At 51.4% G+C, this 19,748-nt stretch overlaps 5 protein-coding genes across 5 annotated transcripts; all 5 read right to left on the minus strand.

Moving 5' to 3' along the window:
• Positions 1–1,627: 1,627 nt before the first annotated feature.
• Positions 1,628–1,948, minus strand: LOC136360417 (feather beta keratin-like). Its single transcript, XM_066317682.1, has one exon. The coding sequence runs from the start codon at positions 1,946–1,948 to the stop codon at positions 1,628–1,630; it is 321 nt and encodes a 106-aa protein (XP_066173779.1).
• Positions 1,949–5,831: 3,883 nt separating this feature from the next.
• LOC136373727 (feather beta keratin-like) lies at positions 5,832–6,484 on the minus strand. The gene is made up of 2 exons (XM_066338733.1): positions 6,366–6,484; positions 5,832–6,177 (listed from the first exon to the last, which is right to left on the minus strand). The coding sequence occupies exons 1-2, from the start codon at positions 6,482–6,484 to the stop codon at positions 5,832–5,834; spliced, it is 465 nt and encodes a 154-aa protein (XP_066194830.1).
• A 2,693-nt stretch (positions 6,485–9,177) lies between these two features.
• Positions 9,178–12,785, minus strand: LOC136373808 (feather beta keratin-like). The gene is made up of 2 exons (XM_066338846.1): positions 12,667–12,785; positions 9,178–9,517 (listed from the first exon to the last, which is right to left on the minus strand). Exons 1-2 carry the CDS (start codon positions 12,783–12,785, stop codon positions 9,178–9,180), a joined length of 459 nt encoding a protein of 152 aa, XP_066194943.1.
• A 2,693-nt stretch (positions 12,786–15,478) lies between these two features.
• Positions 15,479–15,799, minus strand: LOC136360485 (feather beta keratin-like). The gene has a single exon (XM_066317814.1). It carries the CDS (start codon positions 15,797–15,799, stop codon positions 15,479–15,481), a length of 321 nt encoding a protein of 106 aa, XP_066173911.1.
• A 3,025-nt stretch (positions 15,800–18,824) lies between these two features.
• Positions 18,825–19,145, minus strand: LOC136360560 (feather beta keratin-like). The gene has a single exon (XM_066317940.1). It carries the CDS (start codon positions 19,143–19,145, stop codon positions 18,825–18,827), a length of 321 nt encoding a protein of 106 aa, XP_066174037.1.
• Positions 19,146–19,748: the final 603 nt, after the last annotated feature.

Raw genomic sequence — 19,748 nt, forward strand, 5'->3', positions numbered from 1 at the left:
GGTGTGTGGGAGCCCATCTGGTCTCAGCACTGCACACCTGGAGGGAAAGGAGTAAGTGCAGGAGTGAAAAGAGGGAGAATTCCATGGGTCAAGGAGGCAAGAATTTTTTCTGTGGTTGTGGGAACTTGTTGAAACCCTGGAGGCTGAGATTTTCAGGCTTTCTGAGCTGAGGGGTGCTGACCCTCAGGCAGGCACTGCATTTGACTGGAGGCCTTGGAACAGTTATCCAAAATTGTGTGATAGCACAGGCGTTGTGGGTGTGTGGTTTCAGTGCTGTTGTGTGATCTCACACACAAAAACTTAGGTTTGTGGTTTTGGTATTTAGTAAAGTGTGTGGGCCGAGATGGAGGATTCAAGGCATTGTCTGAGTTCTTCTTCTTCACCTTCTTCTGTCTTCTAAACAGGCTTGAGTGGCTTCCTCTTATTGGGTGAAAAATGTCTGCAGTGCGCACCTTGAATGGTCTCTCTGGGGTCAAATACATAAATAATATAGGTGTCACTTAGGTATTGGGTAATTATCTCTTAAATAGCCTTGGTGAGAGTTATAGGCCCTCCATTTTGCCTCCTCTCTCTAGCTGGCATGCAGGAGCTCACACTGTAAATACTGTAAATAGGTAAGATATAAAACACAACCAAGACTGAACTCAACTCTATGTTTCCCGTGACCTCAGCAGAGATAAAGCAGGCAGAACTGTAACATGTTCTCATAGAGTGTAGGAGATGGTTGGTACCTTCTCCTTGCAGCTCCAAAACCTGAACTGTCCACAGTGCTGGAAATCCTGCTCCTGCAGGGCCTGCTAGAGCAGAGAGGATGGAAGCACTTGCCCTGCCGAGTTCCTGCCGAGGTGGATGCTCTTGTTCCTCTGTTTGCTGGGAGGACTCAAGAGTGCTGCTGGAAAGAGAATTTTTCAAGTGTGAGCTGTCACCAAGTGGCTTTGGCAGAGCAGCGACCAGGACAGAATTGTTGTTTCAAAGCCTTTGGTGTCTGAGGTGATTTTCCTTTTGTGTTTGGGAAGGAGCCCCTCTCCTCTGTCTCCCATGTCCGTGTTGGTTCTTACTGCTGAGAACACAGAATCACAGCACGTGTGGGCTGGAAAAGACCTTCAAGATCATTGAGTCCAACCCAGCCCTAACATCTGAACTATGTCATGGCATCAAGTGCCACATCCAGTCTTTTTATATCAAAACCAGGAATGGTGACTCCACCACCTCACCGGACAGACTACTTCAGTAGTTCATCACTATTTCTGTTACATCCAACATGAACTTTTTCCTAATATCCAACATGTATTTCCCTTGACACAGCTAAAACTGTGTGATCTTGTTCTGTCAGTTGCTGCCTTGGTCAAAATTGCTAGAAAATGTACTTTGCTCCTTTTCCAACCAATGTAATGGTTGAGTGCTGGAATTTCACAGGGTGAGACCATTGGAATTCAAAAAAAGGAGGACACAACTGAGGTTATTATGCAAGAAAAATTTATTGAAGTGGAAGAATGATGAGAAAGAAGACGCTGAAGGAATCAAGTGTGGAGTACAAGTAGAGGGACTACCAACCGCGGTGCTTTGGCTTGCAGGAGCTGTTGCCAGAGCCCTGAGCTGGTGGTGTCAGGGGTGGTGCTGAGGGTCTTCAGCAGATGGCCCTTCTGCCGTAGCAGCCCAGGCCCCCCAGGCCACAGCCATAGCCCAGCCCATAGCCAAGGCCAAAGCCAAATCCCCCAGAGATGGGCTGTCCCTGGGCACTGAGTTCAGTGCCCACGGCAGCCGAGGAGGTGGATCCGACGGCGGTGCTCTGGGGGAAGGAGGTCATGATGGGTCCTGGCAGGGTGACCAGCACAGGGGAAGGGTTGATGATGACACGGGAATCCTGGCATTGCAGGGCACAGGGCTCGTTGCAGCTGTTGGCCAGCGGGGTGGGTCCGCAGGGAGTGCAGAGGTTGTTGCAGGCCATGGCTGTGGTGTGGAGGGTCCTGGAAGAAAATAAGTGAGGCAGGGCAGGGGTGAGGGGATGTGGGGACTGATGGAGTGTGGAGGGTGTTTTGGGTCTGTGGGGATGTGTGAGGGCTGCTGAGGCTGGTTAGGAGCGTGCTGGAATGGAGGGTACAGGGGGTCAGGAGTAGAAGGTTCAGGGGTTTTGAGGCTCACCTGGTTGTCAGCAGGAGGAGAAGGTCTGAGAAGTGTGTGAGGGAGAGAGGCTCTGGGCTGGCTTTTATGCTGGTCGAGGAGGGGCGGGACAGCCTTGTCCCATGGCCTGGGGGCATTTTGCAGGCCACAGTTCCTGGCTGGCTCAGAGTGGTGAGTCCTGAGTTTGGGAGTGTTTTTCATCCTGCAACTCTGCAGAGTCATGTCCTACTTTTGAGTCCCTGTCCATCTGACTTTGGCGGCAACTTTTAAATGCAAGTATTACAGACCAAGGACTGTTGAGGATGATGTTATTTCTGGAAGGCTGTAGACGTGACCTGAACTGTGTGCAGTGGTGTGTCATCAGTGAAATCATCCCATGGCCCTGGTGTGCTGTGGTTTGTGGGTGTCTTGTGCAGAGGGTCCTCATTCCCCCACAGCCACGTCAGGCTCCTCTGGGCTTTGCAGCACTTCTGGGGGTGACGGGTGTCACCTTCCATCACATTCTCTCCCTCCCTGTCCCATTCCCATCCTTCTAAACCTGTCTCTCTGCCAGGCCTTTCCTGCAGGATATGGGAAAACAATCCCCGTGACGCCTCCCCTGCTGTCCAGTGTCTTGTGTTGGTTCATGCACAGCGCTGGTCTCAGGTGGGCCCAGCAAGGTCACACTCTGGGGTGCCATTGCTGGGCTCTGAGTGAAACGTACAGAGGAAAATTGGTGAAGGATAATACAGAGACTTGAGGAGTTATTGAAGGAACTGTGGACATTTACTTTTAAGAAAAAGAGGGTTGAACATGTTACTCTGTAGAGATAACTGAATGGAAACTCTAACAACAGATTTATCTGACCTGGGCTTGTGAGTCGTGCAGTGGGGAGTGTTTTCCTTCACACAACTCTGCAGTATCATGTCCTGCTCTTCAGGCCATTTCCGACTGCCCTTTTTGGAAGCTTTAAATTGAGAGTTGGTATTTGGGAGGATTTGCTTGTAAGATGCATCTCAGATAAACCAGAATGTACAACAACGCCTAAAAAATATTTTAGGTGTCATCAGTGAGGTCATTTAGTGGCCCTTGTGTGGTTTAGTTTGTGGGTGTGTTGTGCAGAGGGGCCCATTCCATCACAGCCATGTCAGGCTGGTCTGGCCTTTGCACCTGTGCCATGTATGAGGAGCTGCCCCTCCATTGTGGTCATTCTTCCTTTAAAGTGTGAGAATTTGAGACCAAAGTCTGCTGTTGATGGTGCGTGTCAAAGGGGAATGAAGACGTGACCAATATTAGGTGAGATGTTGTATCATCACTGAGGTCACCCTGTAGAACTCATGGGTTTGGGTTTTTGTGAGTGTTATTCAGGGGTCCCAAACTATCACAGGATGCTCAGGCTGGTTTTGTCTATGCCAGAGATGAGGGGCTGGGCTCTTGTGTTCCCTGTGGGGAGAAGGAGAGTTTCCTCCTCAGCAAGCTGGCTGCTGACAGAGTGGCTGTGGCCATGCTTGGTTGTTCCACCAGTCAGAGGGATCTGGAGTCTAGTGGTTAAAATACTCTCTTGCATTTCAACAGTGTCAAATGTGAAGTTGTGCATGTGGGCAGGAATGGCCCTGGCCCCCAGGTCATGCTGTGGACTGAGAGTCTGGAAAGCGGCTGGTGGAGAACAAAGAAACCACAAGGTCACATTGGAACTTGACTACCAAGGATTATGCCAGCTGGTGGATGGGGTCCGCCGCTTGGGACTCAGAGAGCCACAGCCACCCCAAAGGATGTCTCGCTAGAAACAGCTCCTAGGGGGGTCAGGGCTCTCCTCAGCTGGACAGAGGGGCTTCTCAGCATCGGGCAGAGCAGTGATTTTTCAGCTCAGTGATTTTAGCTTTCAGTGATTTCAGATCAGTGCTCTTAGCTCATGACTTTGTGAGTTAGCCCCTCTTTTAGCCGGCCGTGGTGAGAGAAAGAGGTCTTGTATGGAATTTCCGCAGGTGGTACTTTATTGAGAGGGTACCAACGAAAGGGGTCCAGGGACGAGGAACCTCTGCCGACCAGAAGAAACTCAGGGGTTTTTATGGGACACCAGGGTGGGAGGAAAAGGGTACAGAACCATTCAATTGTAACAGATCTACATAAAATCCCGAGGGGGCTTGTGGGTCTCCAGACAGGTCACCATAGCTAGGAGGTCTGTCTTTTTGTCCTAGTGGCTTAGGTTGAAGTTGCGAAATTCTTCCTTGACTCCTCACCTTGGCTCCCTCCAGGGCAGAGCAGCCGGGGCTCCGCCCACCTCCACAAAAGATGTCATCTTTGTCCAAGAGAGATTTGTAAAAATGGTTGCCATGAAGTTGGGAGAGATGGCCCTTGCTGTCTTAAGAGCACTGGGTGAGATCCCATGTGAAGTGGTGTGGACAGTTCTGGCCTGAACTGGTGAAGAAGCACAGATGAGGGAGTGAACGAAGACCACTTGGCTGTCCCATCAGTCAGAAGAGTCTGGAGACTGAGGGGTCAAGGAATCCCCCAGAATTCAATTAAGGGAAATGTGATGTTCTGCATGTGGACAGGAATGTCTCTGGGCCATGTTTCGTGCTGAGGGCTGAAAGTCTGTAAAGTGGGTTTTTCTGTGCAGGTCCCTGTGGTGCTGGTGTAGAACAAAGAGACCAGAAGGTTGCAGTGGGGCTTTGCTTCTATTGGTGTCACCTATGTCCAGGACAGATTTCCGAGCATTGTTGCCATGAAATTGGGAGAAGTGGCCATTGCTGTCTTTAGAGCACTGGTGAGTTCCCATGTGAAGTGCTGTGGACAGTTCTCTCCTCCGGAGGTGAAGAAGCACAAGGACGTGGTGGACAAAGACCAGTTGATCACCATCAGATAGTGGAAGGATTGGTGGATCCTTGCTACAGGAGGGACAGAGAGAGCTGGGACTCTGAGGACAAAAGGCTGGGCTGGGGGCGTCACAAGTGTGTAGGAGCCCACCCGGTATCAGCACTGCACACATGAAGGGAAAGGGGGAAAATGCACAAGTGAAAAGGAACGGAATTCCATGGGCCAAGGATGCAAGAATTTTTCTGTAGGTGTGGGTACTCATAAAGTGCAGTAAATTATGGGTTCCCTCTCCTGGGAGCAATAAAAACTAAACCTCCCATCGTGATGAAAATGCAGCTCCTGCAGGGCCTGTTAAAGCAGAGGGGAGGGAAGCACTTGCTCTCCTGAGTTCCTCTCCAAGTGCATGCCCTTGTTCCTCTGATTGCTGGGAGGACTCAAGAGTTCCGCCTTATAAAAGAATTTTTCAAGTGCATGCTCTCATAGAGTGACTTTGACAAAGATGTGCCCAGGACAGAATTGTTGTGTCAAAGTATTTTGTGCTTGAAGTGATGGCCTTGTCTCACGTTCTGGAATGTCCCCCCTCTGCTGTGTTTCTCATGTCAGCATTGGTTGTTTCTGGTGGGGATATATTTGCTAAGAAAAGTTCTTTGCAGGGTTTCTATCCCATGTAAACGTTGAGTGCTGGAATTGCACAGGGTGAGAATGTGAGACCATTGAAAGTCAAAACGAAGAGGCAGCAACTGAGGTTCTGATGCCAGAAAAATTTATTGAAGCGGAAGAATGCTGAGAAAGAAGAAGCTGAAGGAATCAGGTGTGAGGTACAAGTAGAAGATCAATCAGCTGAGATGCTTTGGCTTGCAGGAGCTGTTGCCAGAGCCCTGAGCTGGTGGTGTCAGGGGTGGTGCTGAGGGTCTTCAGCAGATGCCCCTTCTGCCGTAGCAGCCCAGGCCCCCCAGGCCACAGCCATAGCCCAGCCCATAGCCAAGGCCAAAGCCAAATCCCCCAGAGACGGGCTGTCCCTGGGCACTGAGTTCAGTGCCCACGGCAGCCGAGGAGGTGGATCCGACGGCGGTGCTCTGGGGGAAGGAGGTCATGATGGGTCCTGGCAGGGTGACCAGCACAGGGGAAGGGTTGATGATGACACGGGAATCCTGGCATTGCAGGGCACAGGGCTCGTTGCAGCTGTTGGCCAGCGGGGTGGGTCCGCAGGGAGTGCAGAGGCTGTTGCAGGCCATGGCTGTGGTGTGGAGGGTCCCTGGAAGAGAGGAGGGTAAAGCAAAGAACAAGTGAGGGGAGCGCAAGGGGTGGTGATGCCAGAGGGTGATGGAGTGTGGAGGCTGTTGTGGGTCTGTGGGGAGGTGTGAGGGCTGCTGAGGCTGGGGCCAAGCATGCTGGAACAGGAAGATCAGGGGTTTGAGGAGCAGCAGGGTCAGGGGTTTGAGGCTCACCTGGTTGTCAGCAGGAGGAGAAGGTCTGAGGAGAAGTGTGTGAAGGAGAGAAGCTTTGGGCCGGCTTTTATTCTGGTCGTGCAGGGGAGGGACAGCCTTGTCCCATGGCCTTGGGGCATTTTGCAGGCCACAGTTCCTGGCTGGCTCAGAGTGGTGAGTCCTGAGGTGGGGAGTGTTTTGCTTCCCACAACTCTGCAGTGTCATGTCTTGCTCTTCAGGCCATGACCTTGGCGGCAGCTTTTAAATGCCAGTTTTAGAGACCAAAAGCTGCTGCTGTGGATGTTGGTCTGAGAGGGCTGCAGACGTGACCAGAGCTTTGGAGAGGTGGGATGTCATCATTGTGCTGGTGGCATGCTATGGAATTTTGGGTGTGTGGTGAAGCGGGGTCTCATTATAGCACAGCCAGGTCAGGCTCATTTGAGCTTTGCAGATCTTCTTGGGGGTAACAGGTGTCCCCTTCCATCACATTTTCTGTCTCCCTGCCACGTTGTGAAATTTCTAAACCTCTCTGTATTCCAGGCCTTTCCTGCTGGAAATGGGAAAGCAAATCCTGTGATTTAGGGATGCCCCCCATACTCCCCAAAGTCTTGTGTTAGTCCACCCATAGCTGGTGAAGGATGAGGAGAAGAAGACTTGCAAGGAGCAGTCCATGGAAGTGCAGACATTGACTTTTCAGAAAAAGTGCTGACCTTGTTACTCTCTAGAGGTATGAGAATGGAAATCATAATATCAGTTTTGTCTGACACAGCCTTGCAGGTCATGGCGTGGGGAGTGTTTTCCTCCCCACAGCTCCGCAGTTTCCTGCTCTTCATCCCATGTCCATCTGACCTTGGCAGCAGCTTTAAAGTGAGAGTTGGTATTTGGGAGGATTTGCTTGGAAGATATGTGTCGGAGAAACCTGAACATACGACAAAAGCCTAAGAAAAATATGGGTGTCATCAGTGAGGTCATTTAGTGGCCCTTGTGTGGTTTAGTTTGTGGGTGTGATGTGCAGAGGGGCCCCATTCCATCGCAGCCATGTCAGGGTGGCCTGGCCTTTGGAGCTGTGCTGAGCACGAGGAGCTGCCCCTTCCCTCACAGTCATTCGTAATTTAAAGTGTGAGTGTTTGACACCAAAGGCTGGCGTTGACTCTGCATGTCAAGCAGGACTGAAGGTGTGACTAATATTTTGAAAGCTGGGGTGTCATCTGTCAGTTCAGCCTGCAGAACCCATGGGTTTTAGGTTTGTGGATGTGCTGTGAAGAGGGATCCCAAACTATGATGACGGAGTGGCTGAGACCCCACTTGACTGTTCCACCAGCCAGAAGTTCCTGAGACTGAGGGTTCAAGGACTCTCCTGAAGTTCAAGCAAAGGAAAGGTGAAGTTCTGCACGTGGGCAGGACTAGCTCTGGGCCATGTCTCATGCTGTGGGCTGTGAGTCTGGAAAGTGGATTTTCTAGCAGGGACGCTCTGGTGCTGGTGGAGAACAAAGACCAGAAGGTTGCAGTGTGGATTTACTTCAATTGGTGTCACCAGTGTCCAAGAGAGTTTTCATAGAATTGTTGCTGTGAAGTTGGGAGAGGTGGCCCTTGCTGTCTTTAGAGCGCTGGTGACATCCCAAGTGGAGGGGTGTGGACACTTCTGGCCTTCACAGGTGAAGAAGCACAAATGGAGGAGTAAACAAAGACCAGCTGAGGGCCACCAGGTAGTGCAAGGACTGGTGAATCTTTGCTGGAGGAGAGACTGAGAGAACTGGGACTGAAGGGACAAGGCTGGGCCGGAGGTGTCACAAGTGTGTAGGAGCCCAGCCGGTCTCATCTGTGTGAACATGAAGAGAAAGGGGGCAGGTGCACAAGTGAAAAGAGACAGAATTCCATAGGCCAAGGAGGCAAGAATTTTTTTGTGGATGTGGATGCTAACAGATTGCAGGAGATGTTGGATTCCTTCTCCTGGGAGCTCCAAATGTGAACTGACCATCGTGCTGGAAATGCTGTCCCTGCAGGGCCTGCTAGAGCAGAGGGGATGGAATCACTTGCTCTCCAGCAGGAACTCAAGTGGCTGCTCTTGTTCCTCTGTTTGCTGGGAGGACTCAGGAGTGCTGCTGGAAAGATAATTTTTCAAGTGTGAGCTGTCATAGAGTGACTTTGGCAGAGCAGTGCCCAGGACAGAATTGTTGCTTCAAGGCCTTTGGTGCTTGAAGTGATTTTTGTGTCATGTTCTGGAAGGAACCCCTCTGCTCTGTTTCTCATGTCTGTGTTGGTTCTTACTGCTGGGGACACAGAATCACAGAATGTGTGAGCTGGAAGACAGCTTCAAGATCATTGATTCCAACCTAGCCCTAACATCTGAACTATGTCACGGCATCGAGTGCCACGTCTTTTTTTAAACACATGCAGGGATGGTGACTCCACCACCTCCTTGGACAGACTATTCCAGTAGTTAATCACTCTTTCAGTGAAAACCTTCTTCCTAATATCCAACCTATATTTCCCTTGCCACAGCTTAACACTCTTTGCTCTTGTTCTATCAGTTGCTACCTGGGACGTATTTGCTAGGAAATGTTCTTTGCTTCTTTTCCATCCAACATAATGGTTAAGTGTTGGAATTGCAGAGGGTGAGAGTGTGAGATAATTGTAACTCAAAAAATGGAGGACAAAACTGAGGTTTTGATGCAAGAAAAATTTATTGAAGCGGAAGAATGATAAGAAAGAAGAAGCTGAAGGAATCAGTTGTGAAATACAAGTAGAGGGAACATCAAATGCGGTGCTTTGGCTTGCAGGAGCTGTTGCCAGAGCCCTGAGCTGGTGGTGTCAGTGGTGGTGCTGAGGGTCTTCAGCAGATGCCCCTCCTGCCGTAGCAGCCCAGGCCCCCCAGGCCACAGCCATAGCCCAGCCCATAGCCAAGGCCAAAGCCAAATCCCCCAGAGATGGGCTGTCCCTGGGCACTGAGTTCAGTGCCCACGGCAGCCGAGGAGGTGGATCCGACGGCGGTGCTCTGGGGGAAGGAGGTCATGATGGGTCCTGGCAGGGTGACCAGCACAGGGGAAGGGTTGATGATGACACGGGAATCCTGGCATTGCAGGGCACAGGGCTCGTTGCAGCTGTTGGCCAGCGGGGTGGGTCCGCAGGGAGTGCAGAGGGTGTTGCAGGCCATGGGTGTGGTGTGGACGGTCCTGGAAGAAAATAAGTGAGGCAGGGCAGGGGTGAGGGGATGTGGGGACTGATGGAGTGTGGAGGCTGTTGTGGGTCTGTGGGGAGGTGTGAGGGCTGCTGAGGCTGGTTAGGAGCGTGCTGGAATGGAGGGTACAGGGGGTCAGGAGTAGAAGGTTCAGGGGTTTGAGGCTCACCTGGTTGTCAGCAGGAGGAGAAGCTCTGAGAAGTGTGTGAGGGAGAGAGGCTCTGGGCTGGCTTTTATGCTGGTCGTCCTGGGGTGGGACAGCCTTGTCCCATGACCTTGGGGCATTTTGCAGGCCACGGTTCCTGGCTGGCTCAGAGTGGTGTGTCATGAAGTGGGGAGTGTTTTTCATCCTGCAACTCTGCAGTGTCATGTCCTACTTTGAGTCCCTGTCAATGTGACCTTGGCAGCAGCTTTTATATGTAACAATTACAGACCAAAGACTCTTGAGGATGATGATTTTTGGGGATGGCTGTAGACGTGACCTGAACTCTGGGCAGTGGTGTGTCATCAGTGAAGTCACCCCATGGCGCTGGTGTGCTGTGCTTTGTGGGTGTCTTGTGTAGAGGGTCCTCATTCCCCCACAGCCACATCAGGCTCATCTGGGCTTTGCAGCACTTCTGGGTGTGACGGGTGTCCCCTTCCATCACATTCTCTCCCTCCCTGTCCCATTCCCATTCTTCTAAACCTGTCTCTCTGCCAGGCCTTTCCTGCAGGATATGGGAAAACAATCCCCGTGACGCCTCCCCTGCTGTCCAGTGTCTTGTGTTGGTTCATGCACAGCGCTGGTCTCAGGTGGGCCCAGCAAGGTCACACTCTGGGGTGCCATTGCTGGGCTCTGAGTGAAACGTACAGAGGAAAATTGGTGAAGGATAAGACAGAGACTTGAGGAGCAGTTGAAGGAACTGTGGACATTCACTTTTCAGTAAAAGAGTGTTGAACATGTTACTCTCTAGAGATAACTAAATGGAAATTGTGACATTGGATTTGTCTGACCTGGGCTTGCAAGTTGTGATGTGGGGAGTGTTTTCCTTCACACAACTCTGCAGTGTCATGGCCTGCTCTTCAGGCCATGCTCATCTGTTCTTTTTGACAGCTTTAAAATGTGAGTTGGTATTTGGATTAATTTTCTTGGAAGGTGCATCTCAGATAAACCAGTATATACAACAAAGCCTAAGAAATATTGTAGGTGTCATCAGTGAGGTCATTTAGAGGCCCTTGTGTGGTTTAGTTTGTGGGTGTGTTGTGCAGAGGGGCCCCATTCCATCGCAGCCATGTCAGGCTGGCCTGGACTGTGCCACTGATGAGAGCCTGGACTCTTGTGTTCCATGTGGGCAGTAGGAGAGTTGCCCCCTCAGCATGTTGACAGATGGTGGAGTGTCTAAGTTCTTACTTGTTTGTTTCACTAGTCCAAGGGATCTGGAATCTAGGGGTTAAAGAATCTCTTGCATTTCAAGACCAGAAAACGTGAGTTTCTACATGTGGGCAGGAATGGCCCTGACCCCGAGGTCATGCTGTGGACTGAGTGTCTGGAAAGTGACTGGTGAAGAACAAAGAAACCCCAGGGTGACCTGTACAAAAAATATCACCCTTGTCCAAGATGGATTTGTGAAAATTGTTGCCATAAAGCTGGGAGAGGTGGCCCTTGCTCTCTTTAGCACTTGTGAGATCCCATGTGGAGTGATGTTGACAGCTCTGGCCTCCACAGATGAGAAGCACAAATGGCGGAGTGAAGAAAGACCACTTGATGGCCAAAAAATGTGAAAGGCCCTGGTAGATCTTTGCTGTAGGAGAGATGGAGAGAGGTGGGACTCTGAGAAGACAAGGCCGGGCTTGGGGTGTCACGAGTGTATGGGAGTCCAACTGGTCTCAGCACTGGACACGTGAATGGGAAGATGCAAGTGCACAAGTGAAAAGAGACAGAATTCCATAGGCCAAGGAGGTAACAATTTTTCTGTGGGTGTGGGTGCTCACAGTGTATATGAGATGGGTTCCTTCTCCTGGGCACTCCAAAACTGAACTGTCCATAGTGCTGGAAATGCTGCTCCTGCTGGGGCCTGCTAGAGCAGAGGGGATGGAAGCACTTGCTGTCCACAGTTCCTGCCCGAGTGAGTGCTCTTGTTCCTCTGTTTGCTGGGAGGACTCAAGAATATTCCTGGAAAGAGAATTTTTCAAGTGTGAGCTGCCATCGAGTGACTTTGGCCAAGCTCTGCCCAGAACAGAATTATTTTAGGCTTTGGTGTATGAAGTGACAACTTTAACTCATATTCTGGAAGGTCTCCCCTCTGCTGTGTTTCCCATGTCAGCATTAGTTGTTATAGGTGGGAACATGTTTATAAAGAAATATTCTTTGCAGACTTTCGATTTAACATAATGGTTGAGGGCTTGAATTGAACACGACGAGGATGGGAGACCACTGGAATTCAAAAAGGAGAGGGAGGAACTGCATTTCTGATGCCAGAAAAATTTATTGAAGTGAAAGAATGATGAGAAAGAAGAAGCTGAAGGAATCAGGATCGAAGTACAAGTAGAGGGATAATCAACCGCGGTGCTTTGGCTTGCAGGAGCTGTTGCCAGAGCCCTGAGCTGGTGGTGTCAGGGGTGGTGCTGAGGGTCTTCAGCAGATGCCCCTTCTGCCGTAGCAGCCCAGGCCTCCCAGGCCACAGCCATAGCCCAGCCCATAGCCAAGGCCAAAGCCAAATCCCCCAGAGACGGGCTGTCCCTGGGCACTGAGTTCAGTGCCCACGGCAGCCGAGGAGGTGGATCCGACGGCGGTGCTCTGGGGGAAGGAGGTCATGATGGGTCCTGGCAGGGTGACCAGCACAGGGGAAGGGTTGATGATGACACGGGAAGCCTGGCATTGCAGGGCACAGGGCTCGTTGCAGCTGTTGGCCAGCGGGGTGGGTCCACAGGGAGAGCAGAGGTTGTTGCAGGCCATGGCTGTGCTGGGGAGGGTCCCTGGAAGAAAAGGGGTGAGGCAGGGCAGGGGTGAGGGGTACATGGGGAGGGGTCTCAGGAGAATGATGGAGTGTGGGGGCTGTTGTGTGTCTGTGGGGAGGTGTGAGGGCTGCAGAGGTTGGGTAGGATCATGCTCTAAGAGAGGGGCCGGGGGTACAGGAGCAGCAGGGTCAGGGGTTTGAGGCTCACCTGGTTGTCAGCAGGAGGAGAAGGTCTGAGGAGAAGTGTGTGAGGGAGAGAGGCTCTGGGCCGGCTTTTATGCTGGTCGTGCAGGGGCAGGACAGCCTTGTCCCATGGCCTTGGGGCATTTTGCAGGCCACAGTTCCTGGCTGGCTCAGAGTGGTGAGTCCTGAGTTTGGGAGTGTTTTGCTTCCCACAACTCTGCAGTGTCATGTCTTGCTCTTCAGGCCATGACCTTGGCGGCAGCTTTTAAATGCCAGTATTAGAGACCAAAGGCTGCTGCTGTGGATGTTGGTCTGAGAGGGCTGCAGACGTGACCAGAGCTTTGGAGAGGTGGGATGTCATCATTGTGCTGGTGGCATGCTATGGAATTTTGGGTGTGGGGTGAAGCAGGGTCTCATTATGCCACAGCCAGGTCGGGCTTATTTGGGCTTTGCAGATCTTCTTGGGGATAACAGGTGTCCCCTTCCATCACATTTTCTGTCTCCCTGCCACGTTGTGAAATTTCTAAACCTCTCTGTATTCCAGGCCTTTCCTGCTGGAAATGGGAAAGCAAATGCTGTGATTTAGGGATGCCCCCCATACTCCCCAAAGTCTTGTGTTAGTCCACCCATAGCTGGTGAAGGATGAGGAGAAGAAGACTTGCAAGGAGCAGTCCGTGGAAGTGCAGACATTGACTTTTCAGAAAAAGTGCTGACCTTGTTACTCTCTAGAGGTACGAGAATGGAAATCATAATATCAGTTTTGTCTGACACAGCCTTGCAGGTCATGGCGTGGGGAGTGTTTTCCTCCCCACAGCTCCACAGTGTCCTGCTCTTCATCCCGTGTCCATCTGACCTTGGCAGCAGCTTTAAAGTGAGAGTTGGTATTTGGGAGGATTTACTTGGAAGATATGTGTCAGAGAAACCTGTACATACGACAAAAGCCGAAGAAAAATATGGGTGTCATCAGTGAGGTCATTTAGTGGCACTTGTGTGGTTTAGTTTGTGGCTGTGATGTGCAGAGGGGCTCCATTCCATCACGGCCATGTCAGGGTGGCCTGGCCTTTGGAGCTCTGCTGAGCACGAGGAGCTGCCCCTTCCCTCACAGTCATTCGTAATTTAAAGTGTGAGTATTTGAGACCAAAGGCTGGCGTTGACTCTCCATGTCAATCAGGACTGAAGGTGTGACTAATATTTTGAAAGCTGGGGTGTCATCTGTTAGTTCAGCCTGCAGAACCCATAGGTTTTAGGTTTGTGGGTGTGCTGTGAAGAGGGATCCCAAACTATGATGACGGAGTGGCTGAGACCCCACTTGACTGTTCCACCAGTCAGAGGTTCCTGAGACTGAGGTGTCAAGGACTCTCCTGAAGTTCAAGCAAAGGAAAGGTGAAGTTCTGCATGTGGACAGGACTAGCTCTGGGCCATGTCTCATGCTGTGGGTTGAGAGTCTGGAAAGTGGATTTTCTAGCAGGGACGCTCTGGTGCTGGTAGAGAACAAAGACCAGAAGGTTGCAGTGTGGATTTACTTCAATTGTTGTCACCAGTGTCCAAGACAGATTTCATAGAATTGTTGCTGTGAAGTTGGGAGAGGTGGCCCTTGCTGTCTTTAGAGCACTGGTGACATCCCATGTGGAGTGGTGTGGACATTTCTGGCTTCCACAGGTGAAGAAGCACAAATGGAGGAGTAAACAAAGACCAGCTGAGGGCCACCAGGTAGTGCAAGGACTGGTGAATCTTTGCTGGAGGAGAGACTGAGAGAACTGGGACTGAAAGGACAAGGCTGGGTCGGAGGTGTCACAAGTGTGTAGGAGCCCAGCCGGTGTCATCTGTGTGAACATGAAGAGAAAGGGGGCAGGTGCACAAGTGAAAAGAGAGAGAATTCCATAGGCCAAGGAGGCAAGAATTTTTTTGTGGATGTGGGTGCTAACAGATTGCAGGAGATGTTGGATTCCTTCTCCTGGGAGCTCCAAATGTGAACTGGCCATCGTGCTGGAAATGCTGTCCCTGCAGGGCCTGCTGGAGCAGAGGGGATGGAATCACTTGCTCTCCAGCAGGAACTCAAGTGGCTGCTCTTGTTCCTCTGTTTGCTGGGAGGACTCAAGAGTGCTGCTGGAAAGAAAATTTTTCAAGTGTGAGCTGTCATAGAGTGACTTTGGCAGAGCAGTGCCCAGGACAGAATTGTTGCTTCAAGGCCTTTGGTGCTTGAAGTGATTTTCGTGTCATGTTCGGGAAGGAACCCCTCTGCTCTGTTTCTCATGTCTGTGTTGGTTCTTACTGCTGGGGACACAGAATCACAGAATGTGTGGGCTGGAAGACAGCTTCAAGATCATTGATTCCAACCCAGCCCTAACATCTGAACTCTGTCACGGCATCGAGTGCCACGTCTTTTTTTAATCACATGCAGGGATGGTGACTCCACCACCTCCTTGGACAGACTATTCCAGTAGTTAATCACTCTTTCAGTGAAAACCTTCTACCTAATATCCAACCTATATTTCCCTTGACACAGCTTAAGACTGTTTGCTCTTGTTCTATCAGTTGCTACCTGGGACGTATTTGCTAGGAAATGTTCTTTGCTTCTGTTCCATCCAATGTAACGGTTAAGTGTTGGAATTGCAGAGGGTGAGAGTGTGAGATCATTGTAACTCAAAAAATGGAGGACAAAACTGAGGTTTTGATGCAAGAAAAATTTATTGAAGCGGTTGAATGATAAGAAAGAAGAAGCTGAAGGAATCAGGTGTGAAGTACAAGTAGACAGACCATCAACCCTGGTGCTTTGGCTTGCAGGAGCTGTTGCCAGAGCCCTGAGCTGGTGGTGTCAGGGGTGAGGCTGAGGGTCTTCAGCAGATGCCCCTTCTGCCGTAGCAGCCCAGGCGCCCCAGGCCACAGCCATAGCCCAGCCCATAGCCAAGGCCAAAGCCAAATCCCCCAGAGATGGGCTGTCCCTGGGCACTGAGTTCAGTGCCCACGGCAGCCGAGGAGGTGGATCCGACGGCGGTGCTCTGGGGGAAGGAGGTCATGATGGGTCCTGGCAGGGTGACCAGCACAGGGGCAGGGTCAATGATGACACGGGAATCCTGGCATTGCAGGGCACAGGGCTCGTTGCAGCTGTTGGCCAGCGGGGTGGGTCCGCAGGGAGAGCAGAGGTTGTTGCAGGCCATGGCTGTGGTGTGGAGGGTCCCTGGAAGAGAGGAGGGTAAGGCAAAGAACAAGTGAGGGGAGGGCAAGGGGTGGTGATGCCAGAGGGTGATGGAGTGTGGAGGCTGTTGTGGGTCTGTGGGGAGGTGTGAGGGCTGCTGAGGCTGGAGCTGAGTGTGCTGGAACAGGAGGATCAGGGCTTTGAGGAGCAGCAGGGTCAGGGGTTTGAGGCTCACCTGGTTGTCAGCAGGAGGAGAAGGTCTGAGGAGAAGTGTGTGAGGGAGAGAAGCTCTGGGCCGGCTTTTATTCTGGTCGTGCAGGGGAGGGACAGCCTTGTCCCATGGCCTTGGGGCATTTTGCAGGCCACAGTTCCTGGCTGGCTCAGAGTGGTGAGTCCTGAGGTGGGGAGTGTTTTGCTTCCCACAACTCTGCAGTGTCATGTCTTGCTCTTCAGGCCATGACCTTGGCGGCAGCTTTTAAATGCCAGTATTAGAGACCAAAGGCTGCTGCTCTGGATGTTGGTCTGAGAGGGCTGCAGACGTGACAAGAGCTTTGGAGAGGTGGGATGTCATCATTGTGCTGGTCGCATGCTATGGAATTTTGGGTGTGTGGTGAAGCGGGGTCTCATTATAGCACAGCCAGGTCGGGCTCATTTGGGCTTTGCAGATCTTCTTGGGGGTAACAGGTGTCCCCTTCCATCACATTTTCTGTCTCCCTGCCACGTTGTGAAGATTCTAAACCTCTCTGTATTCCAGGCCTTTCCTGCTGGAAATGGGAAAGCAAATGCTGTGATTTAGGGATGCGCCCCATACTCCCCAAAGTCTTGTGTTAGTCCACCCATAGCTGGTGAAGGGTGAGGAGAAGACGACTTGCAAGGAGCAGTCCGTGGAAGTGCAGACATTGACTTTTCAGAAAAAGTGCTGACCTTGTTACTCTCTAGAGTTATGAGAACGGAAATCATAATATCAGTTTTGTCTGACACAGCCTTGCAGGTCATGGCGTGGGGAGTGTTTTCCTCCCCACAGCTCCGCAGTTTCCTGCTCTTCATCCCATGTCCATCTGACCTTGGCAGCAGCTTTAAAGTGAGAGTTGGTATTTGGGAGGATTTGCTTGGAAGATGTGTGTCAGAGAAACCTGTACATACGACAAAAGCCTAAGAAAAATATGGGTGTCATCAGTGAGGTCATTTAGTGGCACTTGTGTGGTTTAGTTTGTGGTTGTGATGTGCAGAGGGGCTCCATTCCATCGCAGCCATGTCAGGGTGGCCTGGCCTTTGGAGCTCTGCTGAGCACGAGGAGCTGCCCCTTCCCTCACAGTCATTCGTAATTTAAAGTGTGAGTATTTGAGACCAAAGGCTGGCGTTGACTCTGCATGTCAAGCAGGACTGAAGGTGTGACGAATATTTTGAAAGCTGGGGTGTCATCTGTTAGTTCAGCCTGCAGAACCCATGGGTTTTAGGTTTGTGGGTGTGCTGTGAAGAGGGATCCCAAACTATGGTGACGGAGTGGCTGAGACCCCACTTGACTCTTCCACCAGCCAGAGGTTCCTGAGACTGAGGTGTTAAGGACTCTCCTGAATTTCAAGCAAAGGAAAGGTGAAGTTCTGCACGTGGGCAGGACTAGCTCTGGGCCATGTCTCATGCTGTGGGTTGAGAATCTGGAAAGTGGATTTTCTAGCAGGGACGCTCTGGTGCTGGTGGAGAACAAAGACCAGAAGGTTGCAGTGTGGCTTTACTTCAATTGTTGTCACCAGTGTCCAAGACAGATTTCATAGAATTGTTGCTGTGAAGTTGGGAGAGGTGGCCCTTGCTGTCTTTAGAGCACTGGTGACATCCCATGTGGAGTGGTGTGGACATTTCTGGCTTCCACTGGTGAAGAAGCACAAATGGAGGAGTAAACAAAGACCAGCTGAGAGCCACCAGGTAGTGCAAGGACTGGTGAATCTTTGCTGGAGGAGAGACTGAGAGAACTGGGACTGAAGGGACAAGGCTGGGCCGGAGGTGTCACAAGTGTGTAGGAGCCCAGCCGGTCTCATCTCTGTGAACATGAAGAGAAAGGGGGCAGGTGCACAAGTGAAAAGAGACAGAATTACATAGGTCAAGGAGGCAAGAATTTTTTTTTGGATGTGGGTGATAACAGATTGCAGGAGATGTTGGATGCCTTCTCCTGGGAGCTCCAAATGTGAACTGGCCATCGTGCTGGAAATGCTGTCCCTGCAGGGCCTGCTAGAGCAGAGGGGATGGAATCACTTGCTCTCCAGCAGGAACTCAAGTGGCTGCTCTTGTTCCTCTGTTTGCTGGGAGGACCCAAGAGTGCTGCTGGAAAGATAATTTTTCAAGTGTGAGCTGTCACAGAGTGACTTTGGCAGAGCAGTGCCCAGGACAGAATTGTTGCTTCAAGGCCTTTGGTGCTTGAAGTGATTTTCGTGTCATGTTCTGGAAGGAACCCCTCTGCTCTGTTTCTCATGTCTGTGTTGGTTCTTACTGCTGGGGACACAGAATCACAGAATGTGTGGGCTGGAAGACAGCTTCAAGATCATTGATTCCAACCCAGCCCTAACATCTGAACTCTGTCACGGCATCGAGTGCCACGTCTTTTTTTAAACACATGCAGGGATGGTGACTCCACCACCTCCTTGGACAGACTATTCCAGTAGCTAATCACTCTTTCAGTGAAAACCTTCTACCTAATATCCAACATGTATTTCCCTTGCCACAGCTTAAGACTGTTTGCTCTTGTTCTATCAGTTGCTACCTGGGACGTATTTGCTAGGAAATGTTCTTTGCTTCTTTTCCATCCAACGTAATGGTTAAGTGTTGGAATTGCAGAGGGTGAGAGTGTGAGATCATTGTAACTCAAAAAATGGAGGACAAAACTGAGGTTTTGATGCAAGAAAAATTTATTGAAGCGGAAGAATGATAAGAAAGAAGAAGCTGAAGGAATCAGGTGTGAAGTACAAGTAGATGGACCATCAACCCTGGTGCTTTGGCTTTCAGGAGCTGTTGCCAGAGCCCTGAGCTGGTGGTGTCAGGGGTGGTGCTGAGGGTCTTCAGCAGATGCCCCTCCTGCCGTAGCAGCCCAGGCGCCCCAGGCCACAGCCATAGCCCAGCCCATAGCCAAGGCCAAAGCCAAATCCCCCAGAGACGGGCTGTCCCTGGACACTGAGTTCAGTGCCCACGGCAGCCGAGGAGGTGGATCCGACGACGGTGCTCTGGGGGAAGGAGGTCATGATGGGTCCTGGCAGGGTGACCAGCACAGGGGAAGGGTTGATGATGACACGGGAATCCTGGCATTGCAGGGCACAGGGCTCGTTGCAGCTGTTGGCCAGCGGGGTGGGTCCGCAGGGAGAGCAGAGGTTGTTGCAGGCCATGGCTGTGGTGTGGAGGGTCCTGGAAGAAAATAAGTGAGGCAGGGCAGGGGTGAGGGGATGTGGGGACTAGTGGAGTGTGTAGGCTGTTGTGGGTCTGTGGGGAGGTATGAGGGTTGCTGAGGCTGGTTAGGAGCGTGCTGGAATGGAGGGTACAGGGGGTCAGGAGTAGAAGGTTCAGGGGTTTGAGGCTCACCTGGTTGTCAGCAGGAGGAGAAGGTCTGAGGAGAAGTGTGTGAGGGAGAGAGGCTCTGGGCTGGCTTTTATGCTGGTCGAGGAGGGGCGGGACAGCCTTGTCCCATAGCCTTGGGGCATTTTGCAGGCCACAGTTCCTGGCTGGCTCAGAGTGGTGAGTCCTGAGTTTGGGAGTGTTTTTCATCCTGCAACTCTGCAGAGTCATGTCCTACTTTTGAGTCCCTGTCCATCTGACTTTGGCGGCAACTTTTAAATGCCAGTATTACAGACCAAGAACTGTTGAGGATGATGTCATTTGTGGAAGGCTGTAGACGTGACCTGAACTCTGGGCAGTGGTGTGTCATCAGTGAAGTCATCCCATGGCCCCGGTGTGCTGTGGTTTGTGGGTGTCTTGTGCAGAGGGTCCTCATT

The sequence above is a fragment of the Sylvia atricapilla genome, chromosome 1 (assembly GCF_009819655.1).
Source record: "Sylvia atricapilla isolate bSylAtr1 chromosome 1, bSylAtr1.pri, whole genome shotgun sequence".
Taxonomy (NCBI): domain Eukaryota; kingdom Metazoa; phylum Chordata; class Aves; order Passeriformes; family Sylviidae; genus Sylvia; species Sylvia atricapilla.

Coding starts and splice junctions, on each gene's coding strand:
- LOC136360417 (XM_066317682.1), bottom strand. CDS start 1,948: ATGGCCTGCAACAACCTCTGCACTCCCTGCGGACCCACCCCGCTGGCC.
- LOC136360485 (XM_066317814.1), bottom strand. CDS start 15,799: ATGGCCTGCAACAACCTCTGCTCTCCCTGCGGACCCACCCCGCTGGCC.
- LOC136373808 (XM_066338846.1), bottom strand. CDS start 12,785: ATGCCCCAAGGCCATGGGACAAGGCTGTCCTGCCCCTGCACGACCAGC. Junction 9,518..12,666: donor CTCCTCCTGCTGACAACCAG/GTGAGCCTCAAA, acceptor ATTTTCTTCCAG/GACCGTCCACACCACACCCA.
- LOC136360560 (XM_066317940.1), bottom strand. CDS start 19,145: ATGGCCTGCAACAACCTCTGCTCTCCCTGCGGACCCACCCCGCTGGCC.
- LOC136373727 (XM_066338733.1), bottom strand. CDS start 6,484: ATGCCCCAAGGCCATGGGACAAGGCTGTCCCTCCCCTGCACGACCAGA. Junction 6,178..6,365: donor CTCCTCCTGCTGACAACCAG/GTGAGCCTCAAA, acceptor ACCCTCCTCTCT/TCCAGGGACCCTCCACACCA.